The sequence below is a fragment of the Microtus ochrogaster genome, linkage group LG4, assembly GCF_000317375.1.
Source record: "Microtus ochrogaster isolate Prairie Vole_2 linkage group LG4, MicOch1.0, whole genome shotgun sequence".
In the NCBI taxonomy this organism is placed as follows: domain Eukaryota; kingdom Metazoa; phylum Chordata; class Mammalia; order Rodentia; family Cricetidae; genus Microtus; species Microtus ochrogaster.
Genome location: NC_022030.1, coordinates 26134827 through 26152235, shown reverse-complemented (window position 1 = coordinate 26152235; position 17409 = coordinate 26134827). Strand labels below are relative to the sequence as shown.

The 17409-nt window shown below is 38.6% G+C and overlaps 1 protein-coding gene and 1 pseudogene across 1 annotated transcript in view; both read right to left on the bottom strand.

Annotated features, from left to right (window-relative positions):
* The window catches only part of Fbxl17 (F-box and leucine rich repeat protein 17), a 465763-nt gene that overhangs the window by 419005 nt on the left and 29349 nt on the right, over window positions 1–17409 (bottom strand). The window contains exon 3 of the mRNA XM_005361339.2: window positions 10275–10406. Coding sequence (XP_005361396.1) covers window positions 10275–10406 — 132 coding nt within the window. The remainder of the gene's footprint in view (window positions 1–10274; window positions 10407–17409) is intronic.
* LOC101984593 lies at window positions 11865–12838 on the bottom strand (annotated as a pseudogene).

Genomic DNA, 17409 nt, shown 5'->3' with positions numbered 1-17409 from the left:
TAGGCAGTTTGGATGCTCACCTTACTAGACCTGGATGGAGGTAGGTGGTCCTTGGACTTCCCACAGGGCAGGGAACCCTGATTGCTCTTTGGGCTGATGAGGGAGGGGGACTTGATTGGAGGAGGGGGAGGGAAATGGGAGGCAGTAGCAGGGAAGAGACAGAAATCTTTAATAAATAAATAAAAAGAAGTTTCCCCTCAAGTTATCCAAATGTCATTTTATACGACACTGAGACAGGGAGAGAGAAGAAAAGCAAAAATGAAAAAAATCAAACATAATTTTACACAAAATATCTGTTTATGTGTTGTTTGGGTCATTCATTCCCTAATAATTGATTCTACAAAACTATTAGAGTAAATAAGAGGGGAAAATCATAGTAAGCTTTTTAAATTATAAAGAACGAATCTAGAGATGGCGCAGCAGAGAGGGGCATTGCTGCTCTGCCACAGGACTCAGGGTTAGTTCCCAGTACCTACATGGAAGCTTACAACCACCTTGAACTCTAACTCCAGGGTATCAATGTCCTGTACTGGCCTCCTCACACACAAGGCATGTATTCAGCTACAGACACACATGTGGGCAAAATACACACACACACTTGGTTACAGACAGACATCTGGGCAAAACACACACGTGCCAAAAAAAAATAATAATAATAATGACAAAACTAAAAATATTCTTTAATTTTTTTCAAATATTTGAAGAATATTCTGACTCAGATAAAGTGGTATCTCTGAGTGTTATAAATGTGAGTTTCCCCAATGTCTAGGTAAATTTAACATTTTTTAAAAATAGTTACTGGCTTCTTATGTTTCTTTTTGAAAACTGTGCAATTCATCAGCTCATTTGTTGACTGGCAGTTTATTTCAGTGGTATTTAATTTTTTTAATTCTTAGTTAGCAAATGTGTATCTTCTTCTGTGGGTCACCTCTGCTGACTGTTTCCTTGGCTGTGCAGAAAAGCTTTTAAGGGCGCAGAGTCCCATCCACTGGTACCTGGGCCAGCTGCTGGGCTTCTGAGTTCTATTCAAAAATTGTTGCCTAGCCTGATGTCATTGAGAGTGCGCCCTATGCTTTTGTCTAGTTGATTTCAGTATTTAGGGTTTTAAAGTCTTTGATCCATTTTGAATTCATGTTTATACAAAGTGAAAGATACAGACAGTTTCATTTTTCTGCAGATAGATATCTAATTTTGTTAGCACCATTTGTTGAATAAGCCATCTTTGTTTCCACTGTGTGTTTTGCCACCTTTATCAAATGTAGGTAGGTATAACTTTGTTGGTTTATGCCCAGATAATTTGCTCTATTCCATTGGTCTCCCTGTTCTTACCACCTAGTGCTGTAGTAAGAACACATGTCCTTACTTCTTACAATTGCTTTGGCTATTGTGACCTTTTTTGAGTCCATGAAAATCCTTGGTTTTTTTTTTTTAATCTAGATTTGTGAAATACAACATCAGAACTTTAATATGTTCAGCTAGCTAATTTTATGTCAACTTGACTCATGCTAGAATCATCTGAAAAAAAAAAAAAAACCCAATTAAGAACATGCTCCAGAAGACTGGGCTGCAGGCAAACCCGCAGGGCATTTTCTTAGTGATTGGAGGAGAGCCCAATCCACTGTGGCTGGGTCCACTCCAGGCTGGTGGTCCTAGGTTCTAAAAGAAGCAAGCTGAGCAAGGCAGGGGAAGCAAGCCAGTAAGCAGCACCTCTCCATTTACTCTGTATCAGTCCCTTCCTCCAGGTACCTGCTATTTGAATTCCTGAGCTGACTTCCTTCAGGGATGAACTGTAATGGGGGGGGGGGGGACACAGCCTTCCTTCCCAGGCTGTTTCTGTCATGGTGTTTCATTACAGCAACAGTAACCCTGAATGAGGCCTATGTGTTACATTAAATCTGTAAACAATTTTGGTAGTATAGCTGTTTTCACACTAGTAATTCTGCCGATCTAGGAGCAATGCAAAGTCTTTTCATCCTCTGATACTGTCACTTCTTCCTTCAGTGTCTTCAAGTCTTCATTACAGAGATCTTTCTTTTCTTTGGCTGGGCATATTCCTAGGTGTGTTGTTGGTTTGCTCTTTGGTTTTTGTTGTTATTGTTGCTTTTAAGCTATTATAAATGAGGTAGTTTTCCTAATTTCTTCCTCTAAGAGTATACTGGTTGGTGGTTTAATATGAAAGCTACCACTTTTTTATATAAATTCTATACCCTACAATTTCATGTGTTTATCAGAGCTAAGGGTTTTTCAGTAAATATTAAGGTCTCAGGTGTTAACTCACGTCATCTGCAAATATTAACAGTGACTTTTTCCTTTCCTGTGTTTACCTCTTATTTGGCTATCCTTGTCGCACCCCTAACGTGAGAGGAAATGCTCTAGTTTGTCTCAAGTATAATGCTGGCAAAGGATTTGTTGTACAACTGCTGTTATCTGGAGGTCTGTTCCATCTATTTCTAATATCTGGAGGATTTTTATCAAAAAGACAGGATGAATTATATCAGATGTGGAAGATTATTTATACAGCGTATTCCATTTATTAATTCACATATGTTGACCCAATCTTGCTTTTCCTGGATGAAGCCCACATGGCCATAATGTATGACCATCTTAATGTGCTCCTGAATTTGGTTTGCAACTATTTTGCTTAGAATTTTTGCATTTATGTTCAGAGACATGTACATCTAGGTTTATTGCTGCCTTATTCAATACAGCAAGAAAACGGAAACAACCTAGAAGCCCAAAACATGAACAAATAATAAAAATCTGGCACATACATAAAAGGGAATTATTATTCTACTCTAAAGAAAAAGGAAAACCAGTAAATTTGTGGATGGCCTTATAATATATAATATTAAATGAGATCACCTAGTCTGAGAAAAAAAGATCCCATGCTCTCTTCCATATGCAGATCTTAGCTATAATAAAAACATGCATATATGTAAACAGCTGTAATTATGGGTAAAACATATATGAGAAGAATAAAAAGAGTACTATTGGGTAACGATGGACAGAATGCAGAAAAAAGAATAAGAGTCTTAAAGAAGATAGGAAGCTAATTGTTTTCTAGTTTCAACTCTGTTGTCTTTTTTCCTTGCTTGTGGTATATAAGACCATAAACATGAAATGGACAGGAAATTTACAAAGCTCAGTTAAACTTAGACTTCAGAATTATTTCTGACTTCCATGACTTCAGAATGGCTATTCTAGCTATATAGAATAATATAGATTTTGAGACTGGGCAAGTATTTGTTTGAATAGTTGCCTAAACCTAAATGTATGTTGACTATATTTGTAAAAATTCACTACAATAACCATTTTTATTTTAAAAAGCAAAGATTTCAAAAAAGAGCAATGTAGACAACCTCTATAACATAAGTAGGTAAATCTGCGGCACCCACAGCGACAGTACCACCCACACAGGTTTACACAGGGACATAACTTGTACAGATTCTGGCAGAAGACCATATATGTGAAAAGCCAAGTGTCACAGAGTGTTCACAGTTATACGTCTTTTAAATAATAATAATAATAAAATAAAGGAAAAGTTGTAAATTATGAATCTGTAAACCAGATTAAAACAGTTTATAAACTACACTTAGAGAGGTAAATTTTAAGGAAAGAAAGGGGGAAAAGCAAAAAGAAAAAGGCGAAAAGCTAATTCTCCAGTTCTTCTGTCTAAGCCTAACCACTAAAATAAGGAATGAAGTTAAGCCTCAGATAACCTCAAACCTTAGCACCTCACTACTGTGAATAGAGAAACCATTAGCCAACTTCTACCTAGATCCCAATAATACCTCTCATTTGCTGACTGGCAAGCTAGACAGTAGTTGGGGAAAACAAGTGCTCATAAATGACAAGCTTAATGTACTCCCAGCATCCCTCTGGCACTCAGCCTTATAAATTTCTATCTGCCAAGCCTAATGATGTGATTCTTTATCTTAACACACTATCTCCTGGCACCAGCATCGAATGCAAAGCCCAAACAGCAGTTTCGCTCTTGTATCTCAGAGATAATTTGATTTGCTCACATCTTTTCAATTTCTTAAAATATGCAATCCTAAGAAATAAAATAAATAAAAAGACTTAAGAGCATAAAAATTTTTAAATTACTCATCAAACAAACAAGAGACACAAGTAGGGACCTCCAACAACTAGGAATTATCTACTTATAACTGGAAATTTTAAACTCAAGGGAGTAATCAAAAATTTGACACCAAAGTTATTTTAGAAAAGGAATATAGAAATAGTATTTATAGTGTCCTACTTTGAGCATAATCCACCATACATTTTCCACACTAGGTTGTCTGTATCCTAACTAACTCTAAGTTAACTTCCTCTGAGGTTCTGCTAGTATCTGGACATTTCCATCATCAGCTGATGAAGTCCTTGAGTTTATCGAATAATTTTAATATTATTAAACAAATAAAGACAAGTAAATCTGCGGGGTAAAAATATTAATGCACTACCAAAAAAGTTATTTAGACATTATTCAAGTCACTGCCTGTCCTCCATACAACACTGGCACACAGGATAGGTAGAAATAGACACACATTCATTCTTGTTTTACTATGCATTTAAAATGATAGACTAAATGCATTTGTTAATAAGATATCTGGTATATCAAAGACACACTCAGATATCAATAAATTGAAAAGAGAATGACAAGACCTAGTAAAGAATGCCAAAGTGAACTGATATCCTGTTAACTAATTTCTACTTTCAACTATATTCACCTTTCAAATACTATAAATAAAGCCAATTAATTAACAGAGCATATAAGTCAGCATTCTGACAAGAATTCTTTAGTCTATTTGATTACAACTACATGTGTTTTCCCTCCAAATACTCCCCAACTTCACTGAACAAAAATAGCCCACAAAAATTACATTATTGGGATGGTCTAAATTGAAAGAAATTTACTGGCACGGGGTTTTGATCCTACGTAATGTGCTGGCTTTGCGGGAGCCTAGCCAGTTTGGATGTTCACCTTCCTAAATATAGACGGAGGGGGAGGACACCTAGGACTTACCACAGGGCAGGGAACCCTGACTGCCCATTGGACTGGAGAGGGAGGGGGAGAGGAGTGGGGGGAGGGGGAGAAGGGTGGGAGGTTGGGGGGAAGGGTGGGAGGAGGGGGAGGGAAATGGGAGGCTGGGAGGAGGTGGAAACTTGTTTTTTTTTTCCTTTTCTCAATAAAAAAAAAGAAATTTACTTGTTTCTTTAAAATAAAATTCCAAAAACTGTTGATTCTGCATCTTTAAACTATATAGCTATTATTTATTTGTTCAAATGTATCTTCTTTTTAAAAGCACACTCCCAAAGTATTTAAAGAAATATATTTGGATAGCATGTAACTCATATATCACTAAAGCATTATTGACTGAATCTGTTTTATGTCTGCATTGGAAAGGAGAAGAGAGAAGGTGAGTAGACACTCCCTGCCCTCAAAAGAAAGGACAAGCCATTATCAGGAAGCACATCTAAATCACTTTACTTAATGAGAGTGACCTAGCATTTAGTAAAAAGAAATTGAAACTGAAACTGTCTTTGACTATACATGCAGAAATGCTTTCAATAAGCACAGCAGACTCACACACAGATTTTGCTGTAATATTGTCTAAAACAACAAAAATGTCTGGCACAATATAAGTGACTTCAATTAAGAACAGATAGCAGGAGAATATAACAGATAAGTAGCAGTTAAAGAAATGAATTACATAGCCTCTGTGGCTAGACCTCAACAATTAAATTAAATACCAAAAAAAGGCTGACCATATATTATGAGATCAAATACTTAACCACATGACAAGAGATATAAATTACATGTGAAGACAATTACACAACATGTTATCCACGTGGGCGTTAAAATACTTTTTAAAGGTCATTATTACAGCTCCCTTTAGAAAAAGAAAATGGGAAACAACAATACAAGACGGCAGATATTTAAGCTGCCTTACTTTATTTCTTCAAAAGCAGCAGGAACTTTAATATAGTATTGACAATTTCTGCGTGATGGGCAGATTTCCTACTCTTGTATTTTGCATCCTCTCGTCTCTTTCTCAGATATAAGAACATTCACATCTTCTGCTTCACATGCAAAGACAATTTCAACCTGTAACATTCTTCATGCAGTTAGTTTCACATGACACAAAGAGAACTATCCCCACTAATACCAACTGAAAGACAAAAATTGTAAATGAAGCCTCACAGCAGCATCTTTGTATTTGCATCAAGGATGAAGAAGCTGTCGGTGAAACAGATACCGAGACAATGCTGCCATCTAAAGGCCAAAGCTTAAAATGAAAGATGTGTACAGTCAACTGCATAGGAGCTCCAATAGTCTTGGAGAAGATTCACCTTATCGAGAGAGCAGAGTAAGAGTTCATTTGAAGGCTGATCAAAGCACCAGTCAAACTGTATAGCATCCTGTCTGGCACAGTGTCCCTTCTTAAATACATCTATTAGTAGTTAATGTAATTGGCAAATGAGCAATAGTACTTGTCAAAACAAACACAGTTGACTACTTCCACATTTCAGTTTATTACACAAATATGCTGCAGTCCTATGAGAAGTTAGTTGTCTGATTCAATCATCCAGCAGCACTCAATGAGTTCTGAACTTCCTTCTAAGAACCTTAGTGAGAATTATGTTGGCTTCTCTTTAAGGTTTATAACAGAACTTTAAATCCCCCATGAAAACCAAATTCAGATCTTACATCCTTCGGATTTAGGTATATGGCACGTTATCAATGCAAAACAACATGGACACAAAAGTAAGAAAATAAAGCATAACCTCCCAGCATGAACAGCACCCCCTTTGGAAGGCCATCAGCTAAATCCTGAGGTGACAACAGAAGTACTCCTCTGTGCTTTCCTAACAGGAAAACAAGTGTCAGTCAAGGCAACAAATATTCCTACTAAAGACTAGAAAATGTTTAACATAGGATTAGTAACCTTTAATTTATGATGTGTACCATGAAAATGAATGCTTAGTAAATTGGGCTATTACGCTCCTAGTATATCTTATGGGTCAGAATTTGTACTAAGCAATTTTTGAGTATTTGTTATGACATTTAATCTTCAACTATAACCTGAAAGACAAATATTAATATAACATCATTAGCAAATGAGGTTTAAATGATCGTCCATAATTTTTACAGGGTCACAACACAACTGAGAAACAAAATGTCAGTCTATCTAACCCAGAAAACCTAACTCTCTATAAGTCCATACACTCTCAAGTGATTACTTTACTATCAACTTTAAAAGGAAATGTGAGGTGTTCTTTATTGTGTATTTTCAATGTAAAACCATATTTTGAGGTAATAAAAGCACTTAATTTAAGCCATAGTGCTTCAATTTTTAAGTAGTTTTTAAATACTGTCATCTCAACAGACAGGTGATGCCTGAAAACTCCTTCCACAACTCAATTTCATACATGTAAGGCATTTTATCACATTCACAAAGAATGGGTCACTGTTGGGACCAATTGGAGTCCTGGCCTTCAGCTGCTCTTCCCTGCTAGAGCCTTCTGATTGGAGTTACTAAAAGCTGTGCCTTGAGGATCAGAGGATGGGCTTTTCACCTATTGGCCCACTTGACGGCTGGGTATTTAAGCCTCCATGGTGCTATGAAAAAAAAGGGCTTTGTAACAGTGATTAGACGTTCGTGTATCTGTCTGTCTCTGTGGTGTTTGTGTATTTCAACCTCCAGCCCCTTGCCCGAAGCTCGCAAACTGTATTGTAGCGCATAGAGCGCAGACGGAGACGGGGGCGCAGTGTGCAGCAGGTCACCTTTAAGCACAAGCATTCATAGTGCCAGAAAGCACCAAGAAAGCTTCCAAAGGAAGGAGACAACCAACAGTCCTACCCACTTAAGACACCTATGAACCACATCAATGCCTAGCATGGGATGATAATCCTAAGGGTGTAGTAGTGGCAAGCATACCTTGATGGTAACCACCAGATCTCATATTGGATTTAAAACCTGGTCAGTAATTGGTCAGGATTGGAAGACCAATCCTGTCTGGTACTGGAAATTTACCTAATTATTCAGTACAAGTGAAATCATGGTTACTAGAGGAGAATCTGCAACCATTAATTTACTAAGCTAGCAAAATCCCTAACAACAATCCATAAACATTTGTCATTATACCCACAGACAAGTGGTCTTCACCACAAGGAAACTTCTCTTTGCAAGAGAGACCACTACAAAAAACCAGAATGAATCAAAAGGCTACTGTGAACCCCAGTCCCAACAGATAGATCTACAAAGCATTCCCTCACCTAATGCTCAGGGAACACTGCAAAATAGGAGGCAGGAAGACTATAAGAGCCCGAGGAACAGGGAGTTTGCTGAGCAATAGTGTCTCCTAGTAACTTCAGAAGCTACACACATAAAGTCTCACCAAAGTGACCACCCGAGCATGAGCTGAACAATGATGACACCAAAAGACTTGCCAAACTGGATGGGGAAAAACCGTGAGGCCTCAACCATACAAAAAGAGCCTCAAACAACTAAGGAAAGCTGGAGTGAGGGAGGGGTCTTCCCCAGGGAAGAGCACACTGACTGGTACTCAACACCAAGAGGTCAGCTCTGAAAACACAAACGCAAATGACTATACACACTAAACAAGTCATTTGCAGGAATACGTATGTCTGCAATAACAATTAGAGAAAGAGGCCATGAATTTGAAGGAGAGTAGGAAGGGTACAGAGGAGGGTTTGAATGGAGAAGAAAGGCAAGAGGAAAATGTTACAATTATATTATAATCTCAAAGTTTTTTAAATTTAAAAATTTTAAAAACCAAAAAGGACAACAAAAGTGTCTACATTTTAAGACGTAAGTAAAAAGCAAGTCTTTTTTATAAATACATTATTTTCAACACTGGAAACTCCCACTAGCTCCTCCCAAGTGATAATAGTAATTTCTGGTAATTGATATGATGTCCCTATCAGTTAAAAATAAATGGCTTTGCATTTCATTCAGCCATAATTAGGATTGAAATTCGAATACAAGGTACATCATGGATGAACCTAGAAAAAGACACAAAAGATCACATCTATGTAATTCCACTTGTATAAATCATATAAAATAGGCTAATTCATAAAAACAGAAAATAAATTCGCAGTTACCAGGTGCTAGAGAAAGGGAAAATGGGGAGTGATGGAGGCTAAAGATCAGAGTTTGATCTAATAAAGAAATGACATATAATTAGATATATAATTAGATTGCATAGCTTTATGTATAGTGGTATATTATTGGTGTCTTAATAAATAAAGATTGCCATAATACTTAGCCACACAGGCCAGAGAGTGACGGCACACACATTTAATCCCAGGACTCAGGAGATAAAGAAAGATGGATCTCTTGTGAGTTTAAGGCCACCCTGGGCCACACAAAATTGCATCTGTCTAAAAGAGAAACAACGCTCACATAAAAGTGATCCCAGCAGTTAGAATAACTCGCCTTTAATCCCAGCACTAGGGAGGTGGAGACAGGAACAATATGGCTGGGCAGAGAAAGAGATATAAACGGGAAGAGACAGAAGCTCAGAGCAAAGTGGAGTTTGAAGATTCATGGAGACTGGATCTTGCCCATTCTGTCTGAAGACTTGGTAGAGGTAAAAGGTCTCTAGTTTATCTACGCTGCTTTGTTTTTCTGATCTTCAGGTTGAACCCCAATATCTGTCTCTGGGTTTTTATTGTTCGTGCAACATTATGGATATAATTAAAACAAAGAATCTTATGTGATTACATGTCAATAAAAGAAAACTGAGCAGAGCATTAATACATGTGAAACACATATTATGTGCTAAAATATAACACTTATGGAATTATCAAGATTATCTACCCAAATTTACTAGATACTATCTTTTCACTATTCTAAGTAAAAAGTTTTATTTATAAATGTATACATTCCTGAGCATTAAAATATCCTTAATCTAGAATTGTTATAATTCCTAGAGGGACCACAGAAACTCCAATAATGGACAGGTTTTGCTAACAAGTTTTATCTATTCCAGCTGACCTGAGTTAATTCACTGTTGGAATTCTTTAAACAAACAATAAGCACGTTAGTGAATGATACTTAAAAACCACGCACCACAAACAAGCATCTATCCGCTTAGACAAGCGCACCGTAAAAAGGTCTGGAAGAGATTTCTGCTTTTCAATAAGTAGGATTTGCCACTTGATAGCCAGAAGACAATTTGTAAACAAAATCCAAGGAATTCAAAGGGCAACAAACAGAACAGTGTGAGTGAAACCAAGTACTTACCAATTTGTTTTCCTGCATGTATATTCTTTGTAACTTCAGGCAGCCCTTAGCTATGACAATCATGCCTTCATCTGAGATCTTGTAACACTGGCCAAAGTGAATGTCTTTGAGTTCTCTGCATTTTGAGCCCAGCTGTAAACAAAGACATTTGACTCAATGCTCAGAAAATGACAAAGGCAGTGTATTTCTAGTGCGCAGCATTCTAAAGTAGATATCCCAAAGTTAAAGAATGATTTATAAGTTACTTTTAAAATAACATAAACTTACAGCAGTATTTTATAAAAGCATCTACCTTCTAACAGTCCTATTTCATCTACCTCACAGTACACCAAAGTACACAGACTCCGTAACAGTTTAAGCTTACACTTTTACTTCTGTAAGTCTTAATAGAGTGTGTAGATGGGGGAAAACCTAAATAAACAAATTACAGTATAATCATAAAAATCAGTATTATATGCCCATTAAAATCTCGGGAGGCAGGGGCAAGCTGATCTCTGTGAGCTCAAGGCCAGCCTGGCCTCCAGAGCTAGTTCCAGGACAGCCAGGGCTGTTACACAGAGAAACCCTGTCTCTAAAAATATGAAAATGTATACACCTTTTATAGTATAATATGTATGTGTTTAAATGAACATGCACATATACAAAGAGACTGAAATACATACCAACATGCATACAATTAGCTTTGATTAATAACAGCATAGAGGCTTATCCCTCTGACTTTTTATTACTTGCTCTTTAAATTAGCATATCGAGTACTGCTTCATTATGGTATTTTCAAGCAAAATTTGTTATGGCTTATTCTCCTGCCCCGTCACCTCCCTTCCCTTCATCCCCACCCTCTATACCCTACCCCTCCGTCTTCCCACTCTCCTTTCTGTTTTCATGCCACATGGATACCCTTGTCTGTTCCTTCCTCGGAAAAATTGCTCTCTTGATCTCCTAATTTCTCAAGTTTTGCCCATATTCCTCTCCCCAGTCTGTCTGTCTGTCTCTCTGTCTGTGTGTGTTAAAAAACTGAAATTCCTATATGAAACAGAACATGCAGTCTCTGTCTTGTCTGGGTCATTCTGCTTTTAAAAAATCTACAGATCCATGTATTATTCTGCAAATTTAACAGTTTCACTTATCTTTACAGCTATGCAAATTTCCACTGTGTGTCGGGTTTTTATTATCCAGTCATCTACTAATGGGCAACCAAGCTGGCTTCCCGTCCTGCCATACTGAATAAAGCAGCAGGAACCAGGATGCACAAGTACCTCTGTGCTAGGATGCAGTCCTGTGAACACATATGCTCAGAAGTGGTGTGGCCAGGTCATAGGGTATACTGGTCTGTATTCTCTCAAGACCCTCCACACTGGCGTCCATAAAGGCTACACTAGCTTACACGCCCATCAGCTGTGAGCAAGGTCCTCTCTCCCCACACCCTCACCATGATATCCTGTCATCGCTTCTGACTGGGATGAGATGGAATCTCAAAGTTATTTGAATCTGCATTTCCCTGATGGCTAAGGACACTGAACAGCTCTGTAAATATTCTTTTTTTAAAAGAAGTAAGCTTTTATTTCCATGTTTCTTGGATTAAGTTGTCTGAATTGGTTGTTTTGAGAGGATTAGTCAAAGAGACCAAATCCCATATCTTCACCTGATTCCTCCGACTCTTCCTTGGCTTCAGGCTTCGCTGGGGCTGCAGCAGCAGCAGCAGGAGCAGCAGTGGTGGCAACAGCCACAGGGGCAGCAGCCACAAATGCAGATGGATCAGCCATGAAGGCCTTGACATTTTCGGCAAGTGGGAAGGTGTACTCAGTCTCCACAGACAGAGCCAGAACCCGCTTGTACCCACTAATGATCAGGTGTGGCACTGAGGCACAGTCGGGTAGCCGATCTGCAGACAAACACTGGCAACATTCCGGACACCCTCTAGGAAGCGAGAGTGCAGAGCCTGCTCTGTGATGTCAAGCACTTCTGGGTTGTAAATGCTGCCATTGTCAAACACCTGCTGGATGATCAGCCCAAAGGAGAAGGGGGAGATGTTCAGCATGTTCAGCAGCGTGGCTTCACTGGCTCCTACTTTGTCTCCAGTTTTTATCAGCTGCACATCACTCAGAATTTCAATGGTGCCCCTGGAGATTTTAGTGGTGATGCCTAAAGCCTGGAAAAAAGAGGTCTTCTCGTGCCCCAGACCAGTGTTCTGGGCTGGCACAGTGACCTCACATGGGGGGATGGCACCAGCACGGGCAGCAGCTGGCACCTTATTGGCCAGCAACATGTCCCTAATCTCAGTGAGGTCCTCCTTGGGGAACACAAAGCCCACATTCCCTCGGATATGAGGCAGCAGTTTCTCCAGAGCTGGGTTGTTCTCCAGGTGCCCCCGATGGCCTTCCGCATCAGGGTGTTCTTGCCCATCAGCACCACAGCCTTCCCTCACAGGGACATGCGGATCTGCTGCACTGCTTGGAGCCCACATTGTCTGCTCCCACAATGAAGCATTTTGGATTATCATCCAAAAGTTGGATGATCCTAAGGAAGTAGTTGGACTTCCAGGTCACCCTGTCTTCCCTGGGCATCACGGCGGTGTGTCAGGAATTGTCACGCAGGGTTTAAAGACGATGTCACTCCAACGAGAACACCTGGCAAGAGCCAGTTCTGTAAATATTTATTGACTATTTTTGTTTCTTCTGAGAATTGTCTGTTTCATTAGTTCATTTCCTTTCATTTTAGAGGAACTATTTAATTTTTGCACTTCATAAATTCTAGATATTGGTTCTTGTCTGAAGTACAGCTGGCAAGGATTTTATCCTCTTTTGCAAAATGGCTATACGTTTTACTGATGCTTTTAATTTTGCAAAGTTTCATTTAATAATTTTGGGGGTTATTTCCTATTCAGAAGGTTCTTGTCTACATTTTACCTTTAAGTGTATTTTCTGTTTTGTTTTTTTGTTTTTGTTTTCAGGCTTTACCATTAAGGTCTTTGATCCACTTGGAATTGTTTTGTTTTTTTACAGTGTGAAAGACGTCTGTTGAAGGTTTTTTTTAATATTTATTTATTTATTATGTATACAATATTCTGCCTGCATGTACACCTGCAGGCCATAAGACAGCACCAGATCTCATTACAGATGGCTGTGAGCCACCACGTGGTTGCCAGGAATTGAACTCAGGACCTTTGGAAGAGCAGGCAATGCTCTTAACCACTGAGCCATCTCTCCAGCCCAATATTTTGGTTTTTTACCTGCAGCATGTGTTGGCACTTTGGTCAAGCATTATATGGTCAGAGACGTATGGGTTTATCTCAGGATCTTCTCTTCTGTCCCACTGGTTTACATACCTGATTTTTCTGAAAGTATGTTTTGGTCTTGACACTATAGGTGGGTGGTAGGCTTCTGAGTCAGGTATTAGAATACCTTCAGCTGTGTTCTATCTCCTTAGGAATTCTTCAGCTATTCATGGTTTTCTACGTTTGATATAAACTTCTGGGCTGTTTTCTAGTTCAGTAAAGAATGTCATTGGAATTTTGATGGTGATTGTATTAAATCTGTATATTAATTTTGATAATATAACCATTCATAACTTTAATATTGCTAATCTAGAAGCATGGATGATCTTGCCATTTTCTGGTATCTTCTTTGGAGTCTTTTTTCAGTGTCTTCAAGTTTTCAATGTAGAAGTCTTTCACTCCTTTGGTTAGGTTTATTCCTGGATACTTTTAAAGAATATTTTCCCTGATTTCTTTCTGGAAGAGTTTGCTTTCAGTATATAAGAAAGTCACTAACTTTTGCATGTAGATTTTGTGTCTTGCAACTTTGCTGAGAATGTTTACAAATACTTAGAAATACCTTCATTACCATTACGATTCATCATGCTCATTAATATCAACTGCCAAATCCCACTGAATTCATCAAAAGAGGCAGGTACATTTCTAGAACTTACACTAAGAAAGCTGAACCCAAACCAGTATTACAAGTCTGAACTGGTTCACATGTGTCTGACAGAGATAAAAACAGTACTATTCAAAATCTGCTAAGCACCACTTAACCCTCAGACATCTCCATTACTTGCGACATGGCCCTTGGTCCTGGTCCACAATGGCAGGAGACTGCTTTCCTGGGCAAGAGAAAATACCGGGGCTCTGAGTATTTGGGAGCAGAGCACAGAGTTTAACTTCTGGCACTAAGAGCAGAGGAACATTGCTGATAAATCCAAGATTACATGGAAGTTCATACTTGTAGAACTGGAGGAACTTTTAAAAATCTATTAAATGTTCCAAACTGAAAAGGTTCGTCCACATTCTAGCACAGATGAGCAAAAGAGACATCAGCACACAAATCACCATGCAATTTCACAATTCTAGCTATGAAGAAGATTCTCTAGGCTTCAAACAAAATTTAGATTCACACAAAGGAATGAATTAAGAATGCCTCAAACTTAATGTTAAATAAAGCCACAGAGCAGTATCATCAAATCTTGAATGACTGAATTTCTAGAGCAGAAATCTGCACCCAAAACTTGAATGAAGCCTGAAAGTAGAACTAGAGGTTTAATGGGGGGGGGGGGCTGTTTTGTTTGTTTTCAGATACGTAAGTTCTCAAAAAATTATCTCCCATGTATTTCTAATAAGGATGGCATTTTAAAAGGTACCCTGAACCTGATAGTGATGGCACACACCTTTAATCCCAGCACTCAGGAGGAAGAGGCAAGTGGATCTTTGTGAGTTCAAGGCCAGCCTGGTTGACAGAGCTCATTCTAGAACTATACATAAAAATCAGGGCTATACATAAAAACCTTGTCTCAAAAAATAAATAAATATAAATATATATAAATGAATAAAATAAAGGTGCTCTACAAAACATAACACTGTATCAAAAAAAAGAAGACATAAGAACTAGGTAATAGGAAATCAAACCCAATGTCAAGATGTAAAGAACTAATGGATTACGCTGAAGACATATTAAGATAGCATTGCTGCAACAGTATACAAGAACCCCAGGCTACAGTCTTCAGGGTGCCCTAGCTAAGTTTAAGAAGGTAATTCCATTCAGCTGCAAAACATAGTTGCACTAATGCAAGAAAATCTTTGAGCTCCACTAGTGCTGAATATAAAACTGAAGAAGGTAGAAAGACACTAAATCCAATCAAAGCCAACTACTGTAGAGAAGAATGTAGTACATCATTATAAAATGTGAATAACAACACTCATTTAACAACAAGCACAACAGAAATTCTGTCACGAGATGAAAGGATAAGAGGCAGAGAAAGCTGTGTAAGAGTGTTGAATTCTGGAAAAAGGAAGCAGCTGTCTAGCTGAAATGGCTAAGCAGTTAAGCAAGGTAGAGAAAAGACTTCCTCCTTCCAGAGGAAGTAAAAATGGTTGCATTCCTAGAGGTACACTGATCCCTCTATAATTAATAAAGGAGAAATGCTCATCTCATCTCTACACTCCTTCACTTACAAACAAACTGCTCCCAAGAAGCAAGCACTCTTGACTGCTCTGAGTGGGACACCTCAGTTGGTCTGTTTTATCCAGCTATGACTACATCAGATAGCCAAATGCCAGAGTCGTGTTAACAAGCTCACTTAGCTCCAGGAGAAACAATATGCTCTACTTAAAGTTTCTGAGAATATGATATGATTTATTCCAGCACTGTTTCTTTGTTTTATTCTCAAACTATTTGATTCTGGGCAAAACAGGACAGACCTCCTCCCTGTGACCTCAGCAATTATCGCATCAGGAAAAAGACTGACAAGTAAAACAGTTTACATACAAGGAATGACTAGGGCTTTGGTGATAAGACTTCAGGCTAAGACAAGATATTTAAGTTGATTGCATGGAATACTAACATTTACAAGTGATTCTGATGGTTTTGCCTACAAGGAAATGACATGATGGCAAGGAAAAAGACCAACTCATTCTGTTAGTTCAAGCTAGTTATTAGAGAAGAGCGTCTCAGGAAGCAAGCTAGTATGACTCACTACGAAAGGAGTAAACACCAGTTAACGGCATATCATTTATGGTCACTATTTTAAACAACATCCTCCACAAAGTAGAGGAATCCTGACTGAACTGATTATCATTATTTTATCCATAAATGTCCCAAGTTCTAGACTTGGGTGCTGTCAAGTCAGTACATTTTATTGGTGTCCTTCAAATCTCTCAGTGTTGCAATGTGGGCCATGGCCCACAGTAAAACACTCAAAGAGAATCAACCAATCCTTGTACCTTTCTCTGTATGCTTTCCCAAGTCTCACCCCACAAAAAGGTCTTACAAGTCTACTAAACACAGGATTGTCTATCAAAGAAGAAGATACTAAAGACAATGACACTATGACCCTGCCAAATGGAGAGATTTCCATTAGATTTCTGCCAATCAGTTGAGACACACACAAAAACAGGTCATGCCTTAAAAATAAGATATATCCCTGTCTGAGTCACTGTTCTTGCTGTAAAAAAACACCACGACCAAGGCAACTTGTGGAGGAACGTTTATTGGCTTATACTTCACATCACTGTCCATCATCAAAGGAAGTCAGGATGGAAACACAGGGCAGGAATGTTGAGGCAGGAGCTGATGCAGAGGCCATGGTGGAGTGTTGCTTACTAGCTTGTTCCTCACGGCTTGCTCAGCCTGTTTTCTTATCGAATTCAGGACCACTAAGCAGGGGTATCCCCATCTACAATGAGCATTAATTAAGAACATGTTTTACAGGATTATCTGCTTACATCTGGAGGCATTTTCTCAATTGAGGTTCCCTCCTCTCATATGTGTTAACTTGACATAAAGCTAGCCAGCATAACCAGTAAACAAGGCTTCATCTAGACCATCAAGTAGAAGGATCTGGGAAACACTGTGAACTTTCCACAGATGCACCAGAATGAGCAAAAAACAGAGCATATGAGAAATAAGTTGATCACTACATCCATTAATGAAACAATTTCTGTTTTCTAGTCTCCTGTGTCCTAACGGCGTAAAAAGTCAACAAGCTCAAGAGTCAGCACTCTTCCCATTCATCAAAGAAACAAGAACACAGGGCGAACCGCTACAGAAGATCACCCTTTACCAGAACCGAGACCTCCTGGCCCACTACACACACAACTGTACAAGCCTCACAAACTGCTACAGAGGATCACCCTTTACCAGAA